General features: G+C 48.2%; 1 protein-coding gene across 2 annotated transcripts in view; it reads left to right on the top strand.

Annotated features, from left to right (window-relative positions):
- LOC119091481 (cadherin-7) overlaps positions 1–22,152 on the top strand; it is a 36,485-nt gene that overhangs the window by 3,510 nt on the left and 10,823 nt on the right. For both annotated transcript variants that reach the window (XM_037214293.1, XM_037214285.1), the window contains exons 2-10: positions 4,816–4,914; positions 5,442–5,581; positions 5,896–5,946; positions 9,357–9,498; positions 11,926–12,107; positions 14,004–14,117; positions 16,617–16,704; positions 16,888–17,000; positions 18,158–18,242. In XM_037214293.1, coding sequence (XP_037070188.1) covers positions 4,816–4,914; positions 5,442–5,581; positions 5,896–5,946; positions 9,357–9,498; positions 11,926–12,107; positions 14,004–14,117; positions 16,617–16,704; positions 16,888–17,000; positions 18,158–18,242 — 1,014 coding nt within the window. The remainder of the gene's footprint in view (positions 1–4,815; positions 4,915–5,441; positions 5,582–5,895; positions 5,947–9,356; positions 9,499–11,925; positions 12,108–14,003; positions 14,118–16,616; positions 16,705–16,887; positions 17,001–18,157; positions 18,243–22,152) is intronic.

The raw sequence follows: 22,152 nt of genomic DNA, 5'->3' as shown, positions 1-22,152 counted from the left end.
ATTCGATACCGTGTCTTGTCTGCGATACCGTCTATCGATCTGGCCTATCATGTAATCCGAATGACGCAGGCAGCACGTATGCCACAAGTCTAAGTTCAGATAGGCGGATGCCGTTGAGCCTGTGCGTCAAGGTAGGCTAAGTCGGGGGGCTGCATCGGAGTCACAGAACCGCAGCGAACGTGTGTTTGCAACGTTTGCAGCGTTGGTGTAGATTGAAGATCAAAATGGGTCAACAATTATTATTAACATGGCAAAGTCATATTTGTCTGGATATGTCCAGCATTCAGTCAGGACTGATAAGTGGTACGAATTATGCAACGCAGTTTTGAGTTGCGCGCTCGCACATCTTAGTAAAAAAGCTCTACGCCAGACGTTGCAGAGGTACGCCTAACCTGAGCCTGCGCAGCGTCGGTCCCAAGGTAACACTAGGCCGTAGCCAACAGTTGCATGAAAATTGTGGCGCATCTGAAACAAGAACCTTTGAATGCTTTTGAACGCTAAATCGTACATTTAGGAATGTTCCCGGCGCATATTTCATTTCCGCGATTTTAGATTGATGACAATAACGTACTGCTCCTCACAGCGCCGCGAAGTAGGGTGGAGCCCGGTGCTGAAACTGGAACAGTAGGGTCAGACCTCTGTTTTCCGTGTTGCTGTAATTGTTAATCTGTCCAGAGAAGAACCCCAAAGTTGTGGAGAAAGACTGCCCAGTGCATTCTTTGAACTGCACGAATTTATTTTAAAAGACATTGAAAAATATTATTTTAGGAAAATCATTGCTGCGCGCTCGGCGCCCGCCGCCTGGCGTTACTTGCAGCGGCCAAAGCCGTTCGGTTTTGCGAAAACTGCGACCCATGCCATCGCTATCCTTGCTCCCCCAGATTATGGGCGTTGCAATGACGCCTTACGACGCCCTCAGCTGCTGGGGCTATATGGCGCCACTAGCCTCTCACCCTGGTGGGAAGGGCGGACGTCGTGGAGAATCGAACCCCGTACATGTGGTTTCCAGACACGCGGTGGTCGACGCAGAAGTGTTGACCACTACGCTATCGGCACTCAGCGCTCAGGCTCAAACCCTCTGATGGCATTTGTTTCACTAGTCGATGCTGCAAAATAATGTATGTTCTCAGGCACAAATGGGATGGTTTTTGTGTTGGGAGCTCATTTTGACCCGCTCCATTCAACACTAATTAAACCTTTATTTCTTTCCCGTAAAGAGACCCCTGGAGCAGAACATTACGAGGCATATTGCTGTTCCTGGTCAAGGCCTGAAGGGTCATTCTATCCCACTGCGATGTGTTTTCCGGCCGTCATTTGGGCGACACGGGGAGGAGTCCCCTGGCCGATCCGGAGGTCCTTGGCGGAATATATCATATCACATTGGTCCGCTCCCTGATGTGGCATGGCTTCTGACCCGCACAGTTGACCCCTGTTCGATGAATGAACCGGCGTTAACGCCACAACATCCCTGCTCGCTGCAAGTGGTCAAATAGTTGGCACATAGACTCCCAATGGGCTTAACGGGCCCATGTTAGAGTGGGTTTGGATAGCCCACTGCTCAATACTGCGGGCCCTGACTGGCACAGGACTCTTCTTTTACCTCAACGTGAGCGCTCATCATAAGCTCTCACGTGTCCTTCAGTTGTCAGAGGACCCCGACCAACGCAAGAGGCCCTCTGCCACTCGGGCCCCCGTCCCCGGTGAGCGTATCTTCCCCCGATCCAATCAAGGCCCCTTGTTGACACAATGCCCTATCAGGCACTGTTGGCCCCTGAACGGAGCTCGACCAATGTAAATCGCGGGCCCGGCCTTGTCCCTGCTTGGGCAATGGGCCCCTAAAGCTCAGACCAACACGGAGCCGACTGTTCGTTGTTCGTGATCTCTGGGCGAAGTAAAGAAACGCTCGGTCTCAGGGGTCCCTATGGGTGCAAGAGATAATCTTACTGGCGTTTGAGATTATGGCCCTATGGGTGGGGATTCTTAATGTGACCTACAGTGAGCCCTTCAGACCCTCAGCCATCTCATTGGGCCCTCAGTCATTGGTCTCGATAGGCCCTCCGGCCCCTCTTCGGGCCTCTCAAACGCCGCCCCGACTCGGGGCCACTTGCCATCACAGTATCCCTGTTGGACGCCGTGACCGCTAACCGACACAGGAGCACCTCGTTGTGTCAGAGGCCCCGAACATTGCAAATCGCGGACCCTGGCTTCGCTTCTGCTTGGATAAGGGGTCTCAAGGGCTCAGACGGACATGGAGCCGGCTGTTCGGTGTGCGGGGTCTCTGACCGAGTTAGACACCCCGCACTGTCTCAGGGGTTCGTCAAACGGTGCAAGGGGACCTCCGAATGATATTGCAGCTCACGACCCTACGGGCCGCGATTTTTTAACGTAACCTACAGCCAGTCTTTCGGGCCCTTATTCTCTCCAAGTGGGCTTTTGATCGTCGGCTCCGGTGGGCCGCCCGGGATCCCCTTCAGGCCTCATCGAACGCTTCCCTTGGTCGAGCACAGGGCCCTATGTTAGGCGCTATGGGTCCTTGCAGATACAAAGCCCCCACCAGTGTAAACCACTGGCTGCGGCTTTATAGCTGATTGGGAAGTGGGTCCTCTGTTCCATATCGACACAGGGCCGACTGTGTGGTGCGGTGATACATGGCAGATGTATAGGCTCGTATTGTCTCAGAGGTTCTCCGATCGGCGTTAAGGGTCCTCTGACCGTTATTTCGAAGTCCATCTTCGCAGGCTGGGGCCCCGGAACAAGACTTCGACCAGCCCTTCATATCCTTAGACCCTCCAATCGGGCCCTTGCTCGTCGGACCCGGTGGGCCCTCTAGGCCTTTTGGGCCTCCTCGAACACTACCTCTGGCCGACTCGGGCTCCTGGACAACACAGAACCGCTTGTAGGTGCTGTGGGGCCCCAAACAATTTAAATTGCTGGTTCCGACTATGTCCCTGCTTGGGAAATGAGCCCTTAGGTCCATGCCGCCACAGAGCCAACTGTGCGTCACTGGTGGTGTCTGACCGAAATATAGGCCGTTATCGACGCAGTGGGTCCCTGATCAGTGCGCAGGGCTCTTTGCCTTTCATTGGAGTGCCCGGTCCTGTGGGCCGTAGCCCATAAATGAGACCTCCAGCTGGCTTTTCGGGCCCCACGGGAGCTTAATTTAGCACTTTATTGTAGGCTCCGAGGCCCTCGAAGGGCCCCTCGGAAGCTAAGGGGAGGGGACACCTGCTCCCTGCGTCCCTCCCCTGCCTGCGCTACTGCTAGCAGGTACCTAACGGCGAGCGGATTGTCTAGCGGTGAGAAGGTGCTGACGGATTATAAACAGACCTATATCGATGTGAGCGAATGGCTGACCAATGGCCAAATGACAAAAATGGCCGACTGAAGTCTTAGTTACAAAACAAATGGCTTGTCCATGACAGAGTCACATAACCAGTGGCTTGCCGGTGACTTAATCATCGAACAAATGACTGGCCAATGGCGGAATAATAGAACAAAGTGGCTGAACAAAGGATGGGTCACGGAGCAAATGGATTACCAATGGCTGAGTTACAGAGAACATGGCTGCATGTCTACCCCTGTTGTTAATCAATGCGATGCAAAGCGTGGAATTAAGCACATCTGTAATGATGAAAAATGCTTGGCTTGCAAGTGTGTAGTGTGCTGTTCAATTAGGAGCTTGATAATTTTGCTTGGATATTATTGTACGTCCGGATGAAGCGAGGAATACGGAAGGTCCTTATGTTCTACCGCTTCTCTAACCACGTGGCGCCTCCTGGAGTAAACTTGAGTGGCAGTCAATACTAAAAAAATCATTTCGTATTTTAGAGGCCAAAAGGTCAAGACCTCAAACAACACGCTCAACCTATCTGCAAGTGCCCTTTCAGAGACATATTGCAATTTTTCATGGTTCCAAAGGATGCTTCACTTTGAATCCCAACTCTTAAAGTTCAAATAAAGATAGTAGAAATGTGCTCGGCACGCGCCTCCGTTGTTGCGTACTGTTGGGAACAATCATACATTTAGATTGGTACCTCCAACACAATTTGTGTGGTCTGAGAGATGGAGTTAAGGCTTTCTTCTCTCCGCCCACAGCAGCTGAACGCATCATTTGCAAACAGGTTTGGGTCATTCTGGAAGTTGGAAAAGTGCGTTCGTGTTTAGAGATCGTCGTGGAGGCGTTTTGTTAATCCGATGAGCACGGACTATAAAAAGCAAAGGTGAAAAAATGTTCGTTATATCAAACAATATGACAAACTATGCCTTTTATATATGTGACAACCTTTTAAGAAGAGACATTGGAAAGCAAATAGCTTGGAGATACTAATTAAATAACTTGTAGTTGTTAACTATTAGTAATCAATAAGTTTTGACACTGCTACCCTTATTCTTCTTAGAATAAACAGGAGAAAGGAGAGACAAATGTGCTGATTTTCGGTTACATTCCTTTATTGAAACAAATATCAGTAGCCTGATATCAGTAGCTATCAGATAGTAATATTATTAGTCACTACTGATATTCGTTTCCGTTCAGGCATGGAGCCGTAAAACAACACATTTTTATCTCATTTTTACTTACTAGTCTACGGGGAACTAGGCTAACAGTACAATCTGATCTATATCAATAAATTTCTTCGCAAGTGCTCTTAACAACATATAACATACCCTGTAGTCATTCGCCGACAGCATCCAATGGTGAACATTTCTGGTATGCTATTGGACATTGATGTAGCCATCACCGTTGCTGTTTGTTTGCACCACTGCGTCTGTAGCCCATATATCATCCTCGTTGAATGACATTAACATCTGCGACAGGATATGCAGCGTGTCCCGACATAACAACAGTAATAGTCAACAACTGGGCAGAAGACAAGAACGGGACTATGAGAGAGGTGCCTGCAGCCGGCGTTACCAGTAAGAGATTTGCCGCGCCGCTCCCTGGACGCAGGCAGCCATCTGTGCCCAATTCTCTCAGCAATCGAGGACACTCAGGCCCAGATGTGCTGTCCGTGTGTGTGTGTGTGTGCATGTATGTGTCACTGGGGCACGATGCACTCAGCTGCTGAGGCTATGTGGTATCGCCTGCCGCCTCCCACCCTGGCAGGAAGGGCCGGCACCGCGAGGAATCGAACCCCGTACATCCGGTTTCCCAGACGCGCAGTGGTTAACGCTGATGCGTTAACCACTCACTACCGGTACCCCTCAGGTCTTTTGTGTAAAGCGGTGTTCAGTCAGTGAACGAGTCTGGGACGGTCCTTGCGCGCTTAAGATCTGCTCCTCAGGTTGCGTCGGTAACTGTTAGCCGTGATTTGGCTACATTGGTCAGTTGTCCCATATGATGGGATCTCTGTCACTGTCAGTGCAGTTGGGAAGCGTCTAAATGTACTTCTGCGCGCACCAGACCTTGCAATCAATGACACGCAAATCTGCCTCACATTCAGGCATCACGTTCGTGGGCAATGAAACAAATGACCAGTTCGACGCCAGCCAGTATGTGGATGCGACGCTGAACGAGACAAGCCATCAGATCGTGTTCAGCACGCTGCCCAGTATGGACGGCGTGAGAGACTACAATCATTCGGTAAGGCAACGCGACACCACCTCTCGTTGTTCGGGCTGACTTGTCTTGGATTAGGGCGCATAGCCTCCCGGGCTCCAGCGTAATTGCAACGAGCGTTCGGGCTGAACCGTGGCCATCCGCGTCAGTGATCGTCATGAGTCCGCTGCATTGGAAACAATTTTGGATCTGTTGTGGAAATTGAAAATGTTCAGCGCTACCAACTTCCCAAAACTTTGATTCATCCGAATTTTAGCCGTTATGTTTTCACCACTCACGTACGAGTGCGTCTGTTTTGCGCGAAATGAACAGCTTATACAATGCACATCGCTTTTCAGGCAAACATCAATTCTATGACCGGGACGTGCCAGATGGAGTGCGGCAAAGACGTAAGTATCTTCTCGAATGCGGGAGACACGATCCTGGTTGGAATGTGGATACACACACATAACACTTCTGTCTATCATGGGTGCTGTCGTTCACCGTAAGGGTTATATTAAGCCTGTCAAATCTGACTACCTGTCCTGTTGGAGAAAAGACTGAAAAACTAAAAATCTACAATTATTGATCGGTTCAGCATCAAAGAATACCCATGAGTACCTATGAAAGTTGTGATAAAGCACTTTGTCAGCGCCATAATACGTCGATTAGTTACGAAAAATATAAAACTAGGATATTAGCAGCTCCCAGCCATTGCACGCCGTCATGGAGCGTCCCCCGAAGGTTGGGCGGCAATATTCTGCAGAAATTCGCATTTGCACTGAGAAAAATGTTTCCAAGTCGTTCCAGGTCCAGGCAGTCATAGGGAACGTTAACTATCTACGAGATCCCATAGTCCTCCCAGGAACTGCAGCTCCTGGGACCCTTATGACTTTGGGAATATACAAGAGACAATTTAAGTAAACTTTTGACGCTTCCTATCCCTTAATATCGACGCTTCCTATCCCTATTGCTTAACTCTGCGGGGTCGCGCCATCCCTTTGACTATGTAGCTTCTGGAGCCATGTCTCACCCTTCAAAAGTCGGACTGCCCCAAGAGGCCCACATAGCTTGCATGTGTCTCGCCCTGCCATGTGTGTCTTACGCTGTCATGTTTGAGTTTTACGCTGCCGTGTGCGAGCCTTACGCTGTCATGTTTGAGTTTTACGCTGCCGTGTGCGAGCCTTACGCTGTCATGTTTGAGTTTTACGCTGCCGTGTGCGAGCCTTACGCTGTCATGTTTGAGTTTTACGCTGCCGTGTGCGAGCCTTACGCTGTCATGTTTGAGTTTTACGCTGCCGTGTGCGAGCCTTACGCTGTCATGTTTGAGTTTTACGCTGCCGTGTGCGAGCCTTACGCTGTCATGTTTGAGTTTTACGCTGCCGTGTGCGAGCCTTACGCTGTCATGTTTGAGTTTTACGCTGCCGTGTGCGAGCCTTACGCTGTCATGTGGGGGTCTTACGCTATCGCGTAAGGGTCTCAGTAAAGTCATGAGAGAAACGTGGTACATAGGTTCAAAATCTCAGTGGAAAAAGCTCAGAAGTCCAAAGAGTCCAGCTACCCTCGACGGACATTTAGAATGGCTCCAATGAGGCATCTTAACCCACCACGAGGGGGCCTCACTTATTGCCCTTGGCATAAGGAGAACTACACGGGCTTTATCTGTGGACCGGCAGCTGCGCCGGCGGAGTTGGGGCTGGGGGGGGGGGGGGGGAGGGGCGGTGGCGTTGCATTGGTTCAAACGGGGCTGGCAAGTGGGCAGGCTTCGATGGCCAGGAGCGCCCCGAAGGACCAGATGGGAACTGAGGAGCATCACAGAGGGCCAGGTAGGAACTGAAGAGCGCTTTGAGGGACCAGTTGGGAACTGAGGAGCGACACGAAGGACCAGGTGGGAACTGAGGAGCGCCACAGGGGGCCAGGTAGGAACTGAGGAGCGCTGTGAAGGACCAGGTGGGAACTGAGGAGTGTTACGGAGGACCAGGTGGGAACTGAGGAGCGTTACAGGGGGCCAGGTAGGAACTGAGGAGCGTCACAGAGGGTCAGGTAGGAACTGAGGAGCGCAGTGAAGGACCGGGTGGGAACTGAGGAGTGTTACGGAAGACCAGGTGGGAACTGAGGAGCGCCACAGGGGGCCAGGTAGGAACTGAGGAGCGCTGTGAAGGACCAGGTGGGAAGTAAGGGGCGACACAGAATGCCAGGTGGTAACTGAGGAGCGTCATAGAGGGTCAGGTGGTAACTGAGAAGCGCCGCAGATGGCCGGGTCATGACCTGCCGTCATGTCCGGTCGGGTGGGGTCAGGGACCGCGCTGGCGCTGTTCGGACGGGTCGTCGGGCGTGCGTAGTGAGGTCGGTCCCTTCCCAGGATCACTAGAGCTCAGGTGCCACCTCACATGACTCGGGTTTACTTCTTTTCGATTTGCTTCTTTTTTCGGATTTGCTTTTTTGACGCAACTGATTCCGTACCATGCCCACGGGCTGGACAAACTGGCAAGTGAGACGGCTGGCTGCATCGGGCGAAGTTACGGCGCTGGTAACGGCGACCTGAGAGGCGTGGAATTGAGGATTGAGCTCATTCAGATGATAACCGAAAGACTCAAATTCCTTAAACATTGAAACTTCACATGAGACTTTAGTTTACTCCACGCTGCTCGTGAGATAGATTCCCAGGGCCGACGGTGCTGTTGTGTTTTCTGACAGACCGAAGATGGAAGGCAGCCATGTCACTGCGACTAAGAACCTGGAAAATTAGCACGGCCCTAGTAAGATATGCTTTTATGGAATGAAACGTACGCCTTTTGCCTTAACTTGTGGGCGTGATATAACATTTCGCTACACTTTATGAAATGAAGGGAAAAGTGGGCAACGATTTACGGGTACCGCTTCGTTTTTATTTCATTAGTGAGTTCGAATGAATTTCATAAACTGGCCAAGTTGAGAACAGTGTGGTTTTACAACGCACACATCACGACTCGCGCTAAGCATAACCGGCGCTCTGGAACATCAGGACTTAGTTATCAGTCAACTGGAGGGGAAAAGGAAGTTAGACGTCAAGTTACCATTTGCTTCAGTTACTATAATCTACAACGTTCCTAGCAGCGCCACAGCGACCACGAGTGCGCGGGGTTTAGCAAACCATTACGCTGCAAAAACCGAAAGCTGTGAGAAGGACAAAAAATGTCGGGAGTCCAAATGCCCCGCCACTACATTTTGCTTGGGCATCCACCTGTACAGTCGAGATATTTGCACTTTGCTGTTTACAACATGCGACTTGCTCATATTATCCATCTTCATTCAGTTATGTCGCAGTAGTCAAGCAGGTGATAATTGTGATGATTTGACATCGTTTTTCTTTGAGCATTCAGATGCATAGACGTCGTCATGTATGCGAGATATTCTGTTAAGTTTAAGCTCTTACATCGATGACGCCATAAATGAAAAATGCTCGCCCCCTTCTTAATCCATCATACTTCGCAGCTTTTGATTATGCTGTCGGGTCGTGCCCAGTATCTTCAGAGGCCACAATTCGGCTTAATCTTATGTTCAGGAAACGGATTTTCCTTGAAATTCCTGCCAATGCTAATAACGCTCGATGAGATCCCGGACTAGAACTGACCAGTTTTGATGGATGATGCATCAAACGAGGGCTTGGGCTCTGAATGGTAGCATTTTACGACCAGGAATTGTAATATTCAGACGAGCGATTTGTTTGGATTTTGGGATTTTGCTTTGGCTGCTTTCGTATTACAGATCGGCAGCGATGCTTGTATTTCTGCCTATCCTGTTAAAGACCGCAGCGTGGACGTTTGTTTCCTAATTGCAGACCGGCAGCTTCGAGTTTACCGCCTACGTCAAAGACGCCAACACAGCAACACCTAAGTTCAGCCTTCCGACGTATACCGTGCATGTACCGGAGATGTTTCCAAAGGGCCTGGCTCTGCCGAACTCAGCAATATTCGCCTCAGGTACGGATGCTACTGTGAGCCCTCACACCGACCATCCGCAGCAACCGCCGTCGCCAACATAGTGGAATTTATGCCGTGGGATCAACTCCCGTCCATGACAATTCTTTTCGCCAGAACGGTGGCCATCAACGTTGTGAGTTACTGGAACAGCCTGAGTGTTATAGATTTGGTTTTAAGTGAAGCATATTATTGTGTAACATCGATGTGATCTTTGGCATGACAGTTTTAAGCATGTTACGTGAGTTTTTTAACTTTTCAGTTAGGGGGTTTGATTGTTCAGCAGCTCAGTAATTCATTATAAAAAACATTTGGTCATATTCGGAACAAAGTGTACAAAAAATCCATGGCAACGAGATACTGATTTTAAATAGAAGGTATTGTATGGCCGGCTAATTATGGATATGCACCAATTGTTCAACCATTAGCCAGTCTCTTAAAAAATAATATTGCAGGTTATTGTCGTTAATCGAAGATGATGCTCAGATAACCGTATAATTCAATTTCTCCTAGCAAAATATACATTTTTCAAGCACAAATTCGACGTTTAAGAAAAATGTTCAGAAAATTTGCAACCTATGACACAAATAGGCACCAACAATCTTGCCAGAGCTTGTACATGCTAGGTATTCGTAAGCGTAAGTGGTTTTCTTTGGTGAGACGCATGCCCAGGCATTAAGTAGCAGTTGCAAAGAAACAAGGGAGTAGAGCACCACATGTGTGGGGAAGAAATAGATATGTATATACACACACACATATATATATATATATATATATATATATATATATATATGCATATGTACACAAGAATAGATAGTGATTGGTTCAACCATTCAGGCAAGAAACCTTGTTTGGGGCATCCCAAAACGAATAGTTGTAGTGATGCTGCCTGAGCAAGCAGATTCTTCGCAAAAAAATGCTTGAATTCATTTAAATCGAGCAAAGATGTGGGCGGAGTTTACAAAAGTTGCTATGCTGTATGCTTGATTCATGCAAGTTGCAACACAGAAAGACTTTCAAAATGAGATATAGCAAGTGCCATTGTCTACCTGCCTTGGGTGACAGAACCATAGTGTGCAAAAGTGTTTATCAACTAGCGTGACATAATGAAGGGTTTCACCTTCAAACATTTTCTTCAGCTTCATAACACAGCCGAGCACGAGTTATGCATCGTTAGACAAGTCAGTCCACATGCAAATCATATACCTCACAAAATTACGCAAAATTACAACTTGTAATATTGGTGTCGCATGGAGCAATTACCATACATTACGTAATTGCATTACATTTGCTTAACTTACAGGATATATGTATATACAAATATATATATATATATATATATATATATATACGTATATATATGTGTGTGTGTGTGTGTGTGTGTGTGTGTGTCTCTGTGTGTGTGTTACACAAACATCTTCATGTATTATGATCATGGACATTGTGTACACTGCCAGTATGTGCCTATATTAAAAAGGAAATGGTGACTTACGGCTACCAGAGAGATCGTTTCAAAGGGATGAAGAACTCTTTAACACGCGCTGGAAGTTGTTTCAGCAAAGCCCGCTGATCGACCCATATCTAACATGTGTTGCCCGAGCACTTCGTCCACCCCTCTTTTATCTGAGCTGTTGTTCCTAGCTTCACACAGCTTATTTCCTCAGATGAAAATGTTTCGCGTGCGTGTTCGTGTACGGCAAAAATAGATAGAATATGCATAAAACGCTTACGATCGCCTTGGAAGCCAGCGCAATCGGCTGATAACAGTTCTGAAGCTATGAAGACACAGGTCCTGGCCAATCCTTTCCTGCTGAGTCGCATGTTGGAATTGCGGAAGCGACCCCAAGGCTGCGCGATCAGGTTAGCAACAAAAAAAACTTCTGAGGATTCCTTTTCCTGCGTTCCTGTGTTCTCATCTGAGCTGGGCGACATTCGCAGACGCGGACGCCGGGTCTCAGAACCACGCCGTCTCGTTCTCTTGCGTTCCTGTGTTCTCATTTGAGCTGGGCGACATTTGCAGACGCGGACGCCGGGCCTCAGAACTACGCCGTCTCGTTCTCTTGCGTTCCTGTGTTCTCATCTGAGCTTGGCGACATTTGCAGACGCGGACGCCGAATTTTATAACTACGCCGTCTCGCTCACCTGCGTTCCTGTGTTCTCATCTGAGCTGGGCGACATTTGCAGACGCGGATGCCGAATTTTATAACTACGCCGTCTCGTTCTCCTGCGTTCCTGTTCTCTCATCTGAGCTGGGCGACATTTGCAGACGCGGACGCCGAATTTTGTAACTACGCCGTCTCGTTCACCTACGTTCCTGTGTTGTCATCTGAGCTGGGCGACATTTGCAGACGCGGACGCCGAATTTTATAACTACGCCGTCTCGCTCACCTGCGTTCCTGTGTTGTCATCTGAGCTGGGCGACATTCGCAGACGCCGACGCCGAACCTCAGAACTACGCCGTCTCGTTTTCCTTGGACGAGGACGACACTTTTGGCCTCTCAGATCCCGTCAAAACGTCGGATGTCGAGCCAACTTACACCGCCCAGCTGGTTCTGAAAAAGCCGCTGGACTGGAGCAAAATCAAGTTGTACAATCTGGCCGTCACGGCAAAGGTAAGGCCCATCGGTCTTTTTTCGCGGTGATAGGAACATCATACACGCATCGAAAAAGCTTGCTCTTCATGCAAAGTGACATAATCTTTGGCGGTTCGTTATCTATGGCATCTTTCCTAGATGTTGTGTCCCAGACATTTCGCTCTAGAGTGACAACTAACGCTTACGTCTGTCATCAAATGCGTTCCCAAGAGGTTTCTAGGCGGCTTGTTATGACTTTTGTCACTCTGAAATGCATTTCTTTTGTTTTGTTTGCTTTTAAGCTGTTGCCAGACCTGACGTAGTCAAGCTAGATCAAGCTTTGATATTTGTAACAGGATTCGAATTTCTAAAGCTCACGCGATTTCAACCTTGACGGCCTATATTTTGCAGCTTTGAAAACCTTCCTTACCCTAATTTCCACAGCGATGCTGCTGGTTTTGTTTGTAGTTTAGCTGGACGGGCCAGCGCAACAACAACATTTAGTCCTTTGACCTGATTTGACATAATACAGGTCATACCTTGCAACGCCCAGTAGTGCCTGCCTGAAAAGCGTTGTTGAGAATGTAGTTTAACGCCCTCTTCTGTTTGCTATAGCTTGCGTAGTTTATGAGATAATGCAAGTGGTCTACTAAGTGTTGCTTAATAGACCCCTTTTGGCTCTAATGACCTGTTCCTTTTCACATGTGACCAAATCACATTTAACATTGTTCCGCCACTGTCTGATGGAGTTCGGTAAGAGCTATCCGATGCCTTTTTCCACGTGGCTTTTTCTCCGGCTTATTTAACTCGCACGGCGAATATGAAAAAAACACAGTGGGGGGGGGGGGGGGGGAGAGGTTTACATGTTATCTCTGTGAGCGAACACAGGCCTTTGGGCGTTCTAATGATGCCAAAATGAGAAGAATAACAGAATACTGGTCAGTCGACGTTTGAAAGCTTTGGTGCCGGCTCTGGCCCTGACACCGACTCCGGCTCTGACGCCGGATCTGGCCCTGGTGCCGGCTATGGCTCTGGCTCTGGCGCCGACTCTGGCCCTGACCCTGGCGCCGGCTCTGGCTCTGATGCCTGCCCTGGCCCCGGTGCCGGCTTTTGGCTCTGGCTCTGGCTCTGAAGCCGACTCTGGCCCTGGTGCCGGCTCTGGTTCTGGGTCTGGCTCTGGCGCCGGCTCTGGCTCTACGCGCACGGACTTTTCTAAGAGGAGCCCGAGGTGTTGGATAGGCCCAACACTGTGACAAGTTAATATTTGCGACGTATGCTAAGCTGCCGTAAACGTCATGCTGTGTTAAGACTTTGGCACCCTTTTACATAAGGTGCTCGGCTCGCTTTGAGCTAGTCCGCGCGCCGTCTCAAAGAGAGAGACTGGTGGCAGCTGCTGCCAATAGCTGGCATTTCCCCTGTCAAATCTCCGGAGTGCTGGTATCTGTTGAGACTGTGGCTCCTTGTTTCGGAAACAAGTTTGAAAATCTGGTAGAACCAGCAGGCAGTTTTGAATTACTGCTCATATTTGTCTCGACTACGTCTTGCAGCCGAAATATCAGCGCATCTCTTTTTTCTTCTCAGTTATTCAACGAAAAAGGTCATACGTACTGTCCTTGTTTATGTACAAGGCTCCTCGCAGTTACGCTGAACAAATTACATGCATATTTCATTTAGATGAAACAGTTATCTTAGACTTGTCGGGGTACTTCTATCTTTGGTGGAACAGAGTCTTTAAAATTGTTAATAAAATTCAAAGGCTATTGCAAAACAATAACAAGGCCTTGAGAGCTCTCAAAAGCTTACGCGGGGATGGGGGTCAAATCACCGCGATGAAAAAAACAACAAAAAACGGTCGGAAATCATGCTATGCTGTCTTACTCAGGAAGAGACACATACGCTGCTCCACGTCTGTTAACACCGTGTTTTGTCCCTCAGGATCCCGATGGCCGCTCTGACACGGCCACCATCAAGGTGGTGGTTGACGACATCGATAACAAGCAGCCTGACTTTGATGAGATGAGCTACAGCACTGAGGTGGTCGACCCGGAGGTTGGTTTAGTTGGTTGGTTGGTTGATATGACATGTGCGACCAATGCGGATGACAATCAAAGTGTACACAGATGATGTACACAGTGTACCTGATTGATGTACACAATCAGGTGTACACACATGAAGTAAAGGCCTTTATCTGTCACTATCTGGACATTTGTGGCAGACCTGAAACCGTTTTTTCTGTTGGTTAATGCCAGTGTGCATCATTTCGTCATTGGGCCTTAACGACGCGTTCAGCTACCCGCGTTTTACGGTTGTTTTTTATGGAGCAAACCGTACCTAACCGATCCTACGAACATCAGCGGTCTGGAAGTGCGTCGATAACTATCATGCACGCATCTTAAAAAGTGTGTACGAGGGCAGATGACCAGTGTTTACAAGTGCCGAATTAGGTGGCCTGTAAAGAATACAACGTGGTTTTCACGGCATTAGCCGTGAAGCGTGATGTTAGAACAAGAGTGTGTTCTCTATGATAAACATGGGGGAAGAATCATTGGTCAAGAAGGCAAAACAAGGACCGAGGGTGATAAGATGGGTTAATTACTCAAAAACGGACAGTCTCAGCGTGCCAGGCTCAACTGAACGATTCGTCTAATGACAAGGATGTAGGACCGAGTGAATGACAAGGATGTAGGATCGAGCGAATGACAAGGATGTAGGATCAAGTGAGTGACAAGGATGTAGGATCGAGCGAATGACAAGGATGTAGGATCGAGCGAATGACAAGGATGTAGGATCGAGCGAATGACAAGGATGTAGGATCGAGTGAGTGACAGACTATCCGCTCGCGCCCGGGGGTCTGAGACAATGGCGCCCAGCCAAGGGGAGTTCTTCTCCACTGGGATCTCCGACCTTCGAACGCCGTGTGAGAAACCATTTAAAGGTTAAGAAACCATTTAAAGGTTTCTAAAGATAAAACCAGTTAAGTATAAAAGTTCGAAGGTAAAGAAACCATTTAAGACACCATTTAAAGGGCTTGCCAGACCATGAAAGAGCACGACTGACCATGTGACCAGTGCAACATTTTGTGTTTTGCTGTGCTCAGAAATAATATATTACAGATCTTCAGGTACTCGAGATCACATAGCTGCTGTTTACATTATGCATAGTCCCTTCGACTCTAGGCAATGTATTTGTAACAAGCTGACAACATGTACGTTGGTACATGAAATTATGCGTCATCAGCTTCAAAAATACGATAAGGAGGATACAAACATCGCACTCGTTCATATAGCCTCTCCCCTACTGGAAAGATAGGCCTTGATCTTTTATGACTTAATGTGACCTTGCATGTCCTCGCGTGACACATTGTGACCTTGTTATGCATAAAAAGGATGTAACAAAATGTTTTCTGTAGATAATTCGAATTCTGCATCCAAAATTACGAATCTGCATATTTTGAGCTCAGCACTGCTTTTCAGAAAGTACCCATAGATAGGTCATGACCAGGGACAAAGTCACGTGCGCCGCGGTCATATGATGGCTGGCATGTAAGTTAATAGTGTTTTCCTCATAAACTAGAACTGAAGCTACTCAAGCATCCGTGCAAACTTGCATTATTTACCAAAAAGCCAGAAATTGGCCCGACTTAAGATCACTGACTTCGGTTTTTCCGAAAAATCATAAAAAGATTAACTCTGGGCACTTAACGTCCTATTACCATAGCATGCTTGAGAAATGACAAATAAACTACACAAAAGTTACGTGTGGTCAAAGCTCACTGATCTTAGGACATAAAAACTCGATATTTGCGCAACGACGCGAAATGAAAAGATTGCATGGCACTGGAATTAAATGTCGCTGCGAGCGTTCGTTTTTGACCTGTGCCCGAAAAGCCCTAGGGGAAAGTCAACTCCCTCGGCGAGGCGCGGGCTGATACCATAGAAGAATGGGAGTACACTCGATACCATATATATATATATATATATATATATATATATATATATATATATATATATATATATTGATATATACATTATATGATGTACTAGGTACTTAGACTCAACTAGAATCGCTAATAGTCAGAGTAATCGCTAATAATAGTAATATTCAAATCCTGACATTTCGCAAGCCATGCAGCGATCAAGGCCGATAAACGTATAATGGTCTTGTTATACATATGTGGCACTCGTGAACACGATATTTAGATTTATGTACCGCCGTCAACTGGCTCTCAATCGATGCTGTCCAATGTACAATGACGTAATCATATAATGATGCATCGACGAGCATATTTCCTAAAGAGAGAATTTGTAGTGTCTAGAGCAGTTTTTTCTGTTTAGAAGCGTGCCAACAGTTACAAGTGAGCCTGTTTCATCATATCTTTTCGTTTTTACGATAACTTCATGTGTGAAACATATCCCAGTTGCCCCAGTTTTGCTAGTTAAGTACTTTAGAGTTTTTTGGTAGGTGATTATTTAAGCAAAATCATCTTAAAAGGTTGACTGCTTTGCGCAACAGGTCTTTCCAACATCTCAGCGCGTGTCTTTGTTGCAGGCGCTGGGGCCGTTGAACGTCACCATTCACGCGACCGATCCGGACGCGCCCCACACTCTGAAATACACAATGCAAGATCCTTCGGGAGGTAGGCTTCTCTTGGAAACCCTTTCCTGACCGTTTCAAGGTTATTTCTTCAAGATGAACTAGATCACCTTCAGTGCATGCCAACGTAGAGCCGAGGATACGCCGAGGATTAGGCGAAAGAAGCGGGATAGGGTTAGTGCACATCACCATGAATCACCGGCTGCGTCATGTTCGATTGTTTCAGCCGGCTGGGACAGCTTCTTCACGCTGAATCCGGATACCGCCGAGTTCAGCCTAACCCAGTCGCTTAAGCATCACCTCAATAGCACCGCCACGGCCATCACATTTCTGCTGCAGGTAACGGAATGTAGTCAGCGCCCAGCTCCAGCCAATCCACCTACGAATGCACGTGTGCCGCAACTTTGTCGTGCAAACATATCGCGTCTAGAAAGACAGAATCTCCCCTGCGATGTTGCTTCGTAAGGCGCTGGGCGGTGATGCGATTCGGTAAGAGCGAGCCGGCGGTGGATGCGCCGTGGCAGCGGTGTGCTGGCGACGACCCTCAGGATGTGACCCGGCGACGACCCTCAGGATGTGACCCGGCGACGACCCTCAGGATGTGACCCGGCGACGACCCTCAGGATGTGACCTGTGCACGTTGTGGCCGATTGGGTGGAGCAGTCGAAATGCTCCGCGGGTATTGCTCTTGCTGGAGACGCTTCCATGCTAGCAATATTAGACGGCGGCCTAAGCGTTGCCAAATTCGAAATGTACAATAGCTAGAAGAGACAGCAGCGAAACTGATAGTTTGTCGTCAGGTTGGTGAGAGTAGTCGTTAAATTTCACTACGGCACTGTTTATATTTCGTCACCGTGCACGGGTTTATCAGTTTAGGTCTGCGAATTTAAGCCCACGTAAATTCATCAAGAATCGCTGACCTTTAACGCCAACTAAGTACAGCACGACGATAAAAAAGTTTCCGGAATATAATAATCGTAATTTAGAGAGATGTGATGGCGTTGCATCGCCCTGGCTCCGGCTTTCCCAACTTTTCTTCTATCTGGACTTGGTTCCAAAGAGCTTCCTGTTTTCATAATCTTAGCGTGAAATGTCTGTCACGCTGCTAAGGCCTGTCACCGCCGTCACGCTGCTAAGGCCTGTCACCGTTTGGTGCACGTGAGAGGCCGAAGCAGAAGGTCACAGTATGATTCACAACGTAGCGTGTTCTGTTATGCATTGTCTGTGCTGCTGCGCCCTGTCTGTTCTGCTGTGTCTTGATGTTCTGCTGTGCCTTGTCTGTTCTGCTGTGCCTTGTCTGCCCTGCTGTGTCTTGTCTGCCCTGCTGTGTCTTGTCTGTTGCCTTCCTGATGCGAGCCACGGAGCCGCATACACACCGTTGGCTATCGTTAGGAGGTGGACGTCTCGCAGTGTAGATATTCTTTGAAATGTGGCGTGCGCAAATCGTGGATACCAAAACCGATTAGTGAGTGACTGACGGACGGTGCCTTCGGCAGGCGACCGAGGTGGGGGGGGAAGGCTTCTACAATCGGGCGGCGTTGGTGGTGCGGCTGCCGGCTCAGGAGATAACAACGACACCAGGTACGCCGGACACCGAGCGGTTATAACAACGACGCCAGGTACGCCGGACAGCGAGCGGTTATAACAACGATGACAGGTACGCCGGACAGCGAGCGGTTATAACAACGACGCCAGGTACGCCGGACAGCGAGCGGTTATAACAACGATGACAGGTACGCCGGACAGCGAGCGGTTATAACAACGATGACAGGTACGCCGGACACCGAGCGGTTATAACAACGACGCCAGGTACGCCGGACAGCGAGCGGTTATAACAACGATGACAGGTACGCCGGACGGCGAGCGGTTATAACAACGACGCCAGGTACGCCGGACAGCGAGCGGTTATAACAACGATGACAGGTACGCCGGACAGCGAGCGGTTATAACAACGATGACAGGTACGCCGGACACCGAGCGGTTATAACAACGACGCCAGGTACGCCGGACAGCGAGCGGTTATAACAACGATGACAGGTACGCCGGACAGCGAGCGATTATAACAACGACGCCAGGTACGCCGGACAGCGAGCGGTTATAACAACGATGACAGGTACGCCGGACAGCGAGCGGTTATAACAACGATGACAGGTACGCCGGACAGCGAGCGGTTATAACAACGACGCCAGGTACGCCGGACAGCGAGCGGTTATAACAACGATGACAGGTACGCCGGACAGCGAGCGGTTATAACAACGATGACAGGTACGCCGGACAGCGAGCGGTTATAACAACGATGACAGGTACGCTGGACACCGAGCCAGCATATAACAACGATGACAGGTACGCTGGACACCGAGCCAGCATATAACAACGATGACAGGTACGCTGGACACCGAGCGGTTATAACAACGATGACAGGTACGCTGGACACCGAGCGGTTATAACAACGATGACAGGTACGCCGGACAGCGAGCGGTTATAACAACGATGACAGGTACGCCGGACAGCGAGCGGTTATAACAACGATGACAGGTGCGCTGGACACCGAGCCAGGATGTAACAACGATGGCAGGTACGCTGGACACCGAGCCAGGATGTAACAACGATGACAGGTACGCTGGACACTGAGTCGCGTCGGCAGCGCAGGGTTAGAATGCAGGTTCGTGAAGGCGAAAATTCAGGCCCAATTTCTGTCGGAGGAAACGTTTGTTTGGCAACTTCCGCGGGGCTTGAATTGAGAGGGGCTGGTGATGTTGGTGATCTGCACTGTCAGTTGTGTCGATAAATGGTTGAAAACAAATTCTGGTTGCCGGTGAGCCGTGTTGCAATCTGTGTGGCAACCAACTCTTTAATATGGAAATGCCCGATATGGAAATGCCCGTAAATGCCCGTAGGTGTAACAATGTGTAAATTCGTGGCATTCAGACGATGCAATCGCACGAAGAGCATGTCATGCACAGTCGCTCAAAGGTTCTGACAACCGAACCAGTCGTGGCACTGATGTGGCGACTTGGCAAATAATTCGAAGCATCATGTGGGTCAGAAAATGCATCTGTTTGGTTTGGCGGTTAGGTCCCGTTAAGTGCATGAATGCGTACGTAGAAGCTCCGCGTGAGTCCGGTAACGTAACATTACACTCATTTTTCGGCGTCACACTCGTAAACAAGGCTATTCGGGCCAAAAGAGAACAACAGCTTTTGTTACTGAACTTTTCGGTCGCTTTTGAGCCCTGTTGAGACAACTCAGGCCACTATTTCAGAAATTATTTTGTGTTCACCTTTTCCTTTCGCCTTTTGTAGCCTGTTGAAGAATGCAGTTTTTTATAAGTGCATACCAAACGGCTTTCATGGATGGCTTTGTTCTCGGAGCACCCGCTAGGTATAGCTTGATGCGTGTGCCCTGAACCATCCACTCAAGTCGCGCCCTTCGGTTCAACGAATAAACTGGCTCCGCTTTTTCGCCAGACAGTAATGCGGGGATTTTACTTGGCGCACAATGTTCCGACGCGTCCGCCCCCGGCCTAGTTGGCTTTCGTTGGCCATTTGCCAGCTGCTCCTTCCATTTCAGTCGTGCCAAGCAATGCAGCTGACCAGGAACTTGTACAAGCTGTTATGATTTGATGACATGCTGTATTTAAGACGGCTTATAATGACAAGAGGCGTCTTTGGTGCTAACGTTAATAACATGAACTGCTAAGTTACAAATTAAGTTGCAATTTGATACACACACACACACACATATATATATATATATATATATATATATATATATATATATGTAGGTCAGAATAAACTGGTACGCTGGACAACAAATAAATATATACACATATATATGTATGTATGTACACACATATATACATATATATTGTTTGTATGTTTTAATGCCTTTTATGTGATATGATGACAGCTTGTAGGTAAGATGGTTTTTGAATTTATACCGTGAATATAACTTGCACAGGATAACAGACGCCTTTCATGTTTGTCGTCAGCAAATGGTGTGCTGCGGTCAGTTACGTATGCAATGCTACGAACTGGGCGGCATTACAAAACACCATTTATCCAACAATATTAAATGCCCCTTTCCAAAGATGAGGTCGATGTTAGTAGTGTCATGGTGGGAATTCGGTCACGCCTATTACATAGTCTTTGAGTACGCATCCCAAATATTTTGTTATGATTTTCAAAGCTTTTTACAAAACCTACTTTATAAATATTGCATATGTTATAAGACCACTCTTCCTTCGTGCGCTGCAGTAATTACTGTTAGTGATAATGAATTTTGACCTCTAGAGAAGACATAATTTTTTAAGGAAATATGTTTTCAAGTTTTAAGTTGTAAAACCCGCCTAAGACCTGTTGGCTAAAATGTGTGTGAGCTGCCCACAATGGTCAAACGTAAATGGTGAAAATAATTTGCGCTTAGCGTGTTCAAAAAAGATCCACTCTTTCCTGATGCGTTTTAAAAGAAATGCAGCGGATTAAAACACGATAAAGCCGGCGTGCAAGCAAGGAAACGTTTGAGGAAGTTTCGCCTTGCTCTCTTTTAGATGATTATTTCCGCTGTGCCACGAGCACAACCATACGAGTTGCATAACATGTGGCAGTTATACTACGTGTAAAGGATATTTTTCTACCTAGCGAGCCCTAAAAAATGCACCATACTTGTTCTGCTGAATAGCACTTTCTCAGCGTATCCAGCCGTACCATCGTAAACTCTAAAATTGCTATCGGTTATAAGCTTTACAGCCGAAAATGCAGCAAGGTGCTCAGATTTAAACCGACTGAATGATCGTTTCCCCGTGATGTAGGACCGACGACCCTAAGCATATGGTTGGCGGCCCCCTCCCAGTGATGAGCTGGCGGTGCACGTGGCGGTTGGCGAACTGGTTGAGCACGTGGCAAGTAGCGAGCTGCTGACACGTGTGGCAAGTGACGAGTTGGTAGCGCGTGTGCGTGGGTTTCTGGGGTCCTACTTGAAAAGCAGTTAACTCACCTCACTGGCAGCAAAAGCCAGTTCCCGTAGCGGATTCATCACTACTGCATGGTGAGTACTTTGAACCATTTTGAAGATCATTTAGTGCAGTTGGCAGCACTGCCCTTTTAAAACTTAAGACTATCTAATGTTTGGGCTTCGAGGCTGCGAACTTGTGCAGGCTACTCCGTAAAGACTATTTAAGGTCAACCAGACATTCATCACGCCACAGAAACTTCACGCGATGCTGTCACTTCATTGACCATCTCGCCATGGGTGTAAGAGCGAAGGGGGCGAGAGGTAAGGTTGCCATAGCCCCCTCCCACATTTTAAGGTAGGGGCCAGGAGTCTTAACTGGGCCCCCATCCCCACTTTTCTGGTCTGCCCCCCCCCCCGCCCCCCACAGCCCGTCCGCTACTACAGCAATTTTTTGGCATGGTCCTCAGGCAACGACTCGGCATCATAAAGAGTTTCCATGACGTTATCAAACGATGACGCATTTAGCAGCACAATACAA

Source organism: Pollicipes pollicipes, unplaced genomic scaffold (assembly GCF_011947565.3).
Source record: "Pollicipes pollicipes isolate AB1234 unplaced genomic scaffold, Ppol_2.1 Scaffold_1600;HRSCAF=1878_pilon_pilon_pilon, whole genome shotgun sequence".
NCBI lineage: Eukaryota > Metazoa > Arthropoda > Thecostraca > Pollicipedomorpha > Pollicipedidae > Pollicipes > Pollicipes pollicipes.
The sequence above is the reverse complement of the archived record's forward strand: the minus strand, read 5'-3'. Positions and strand labels throughout refer to the sequence as shown.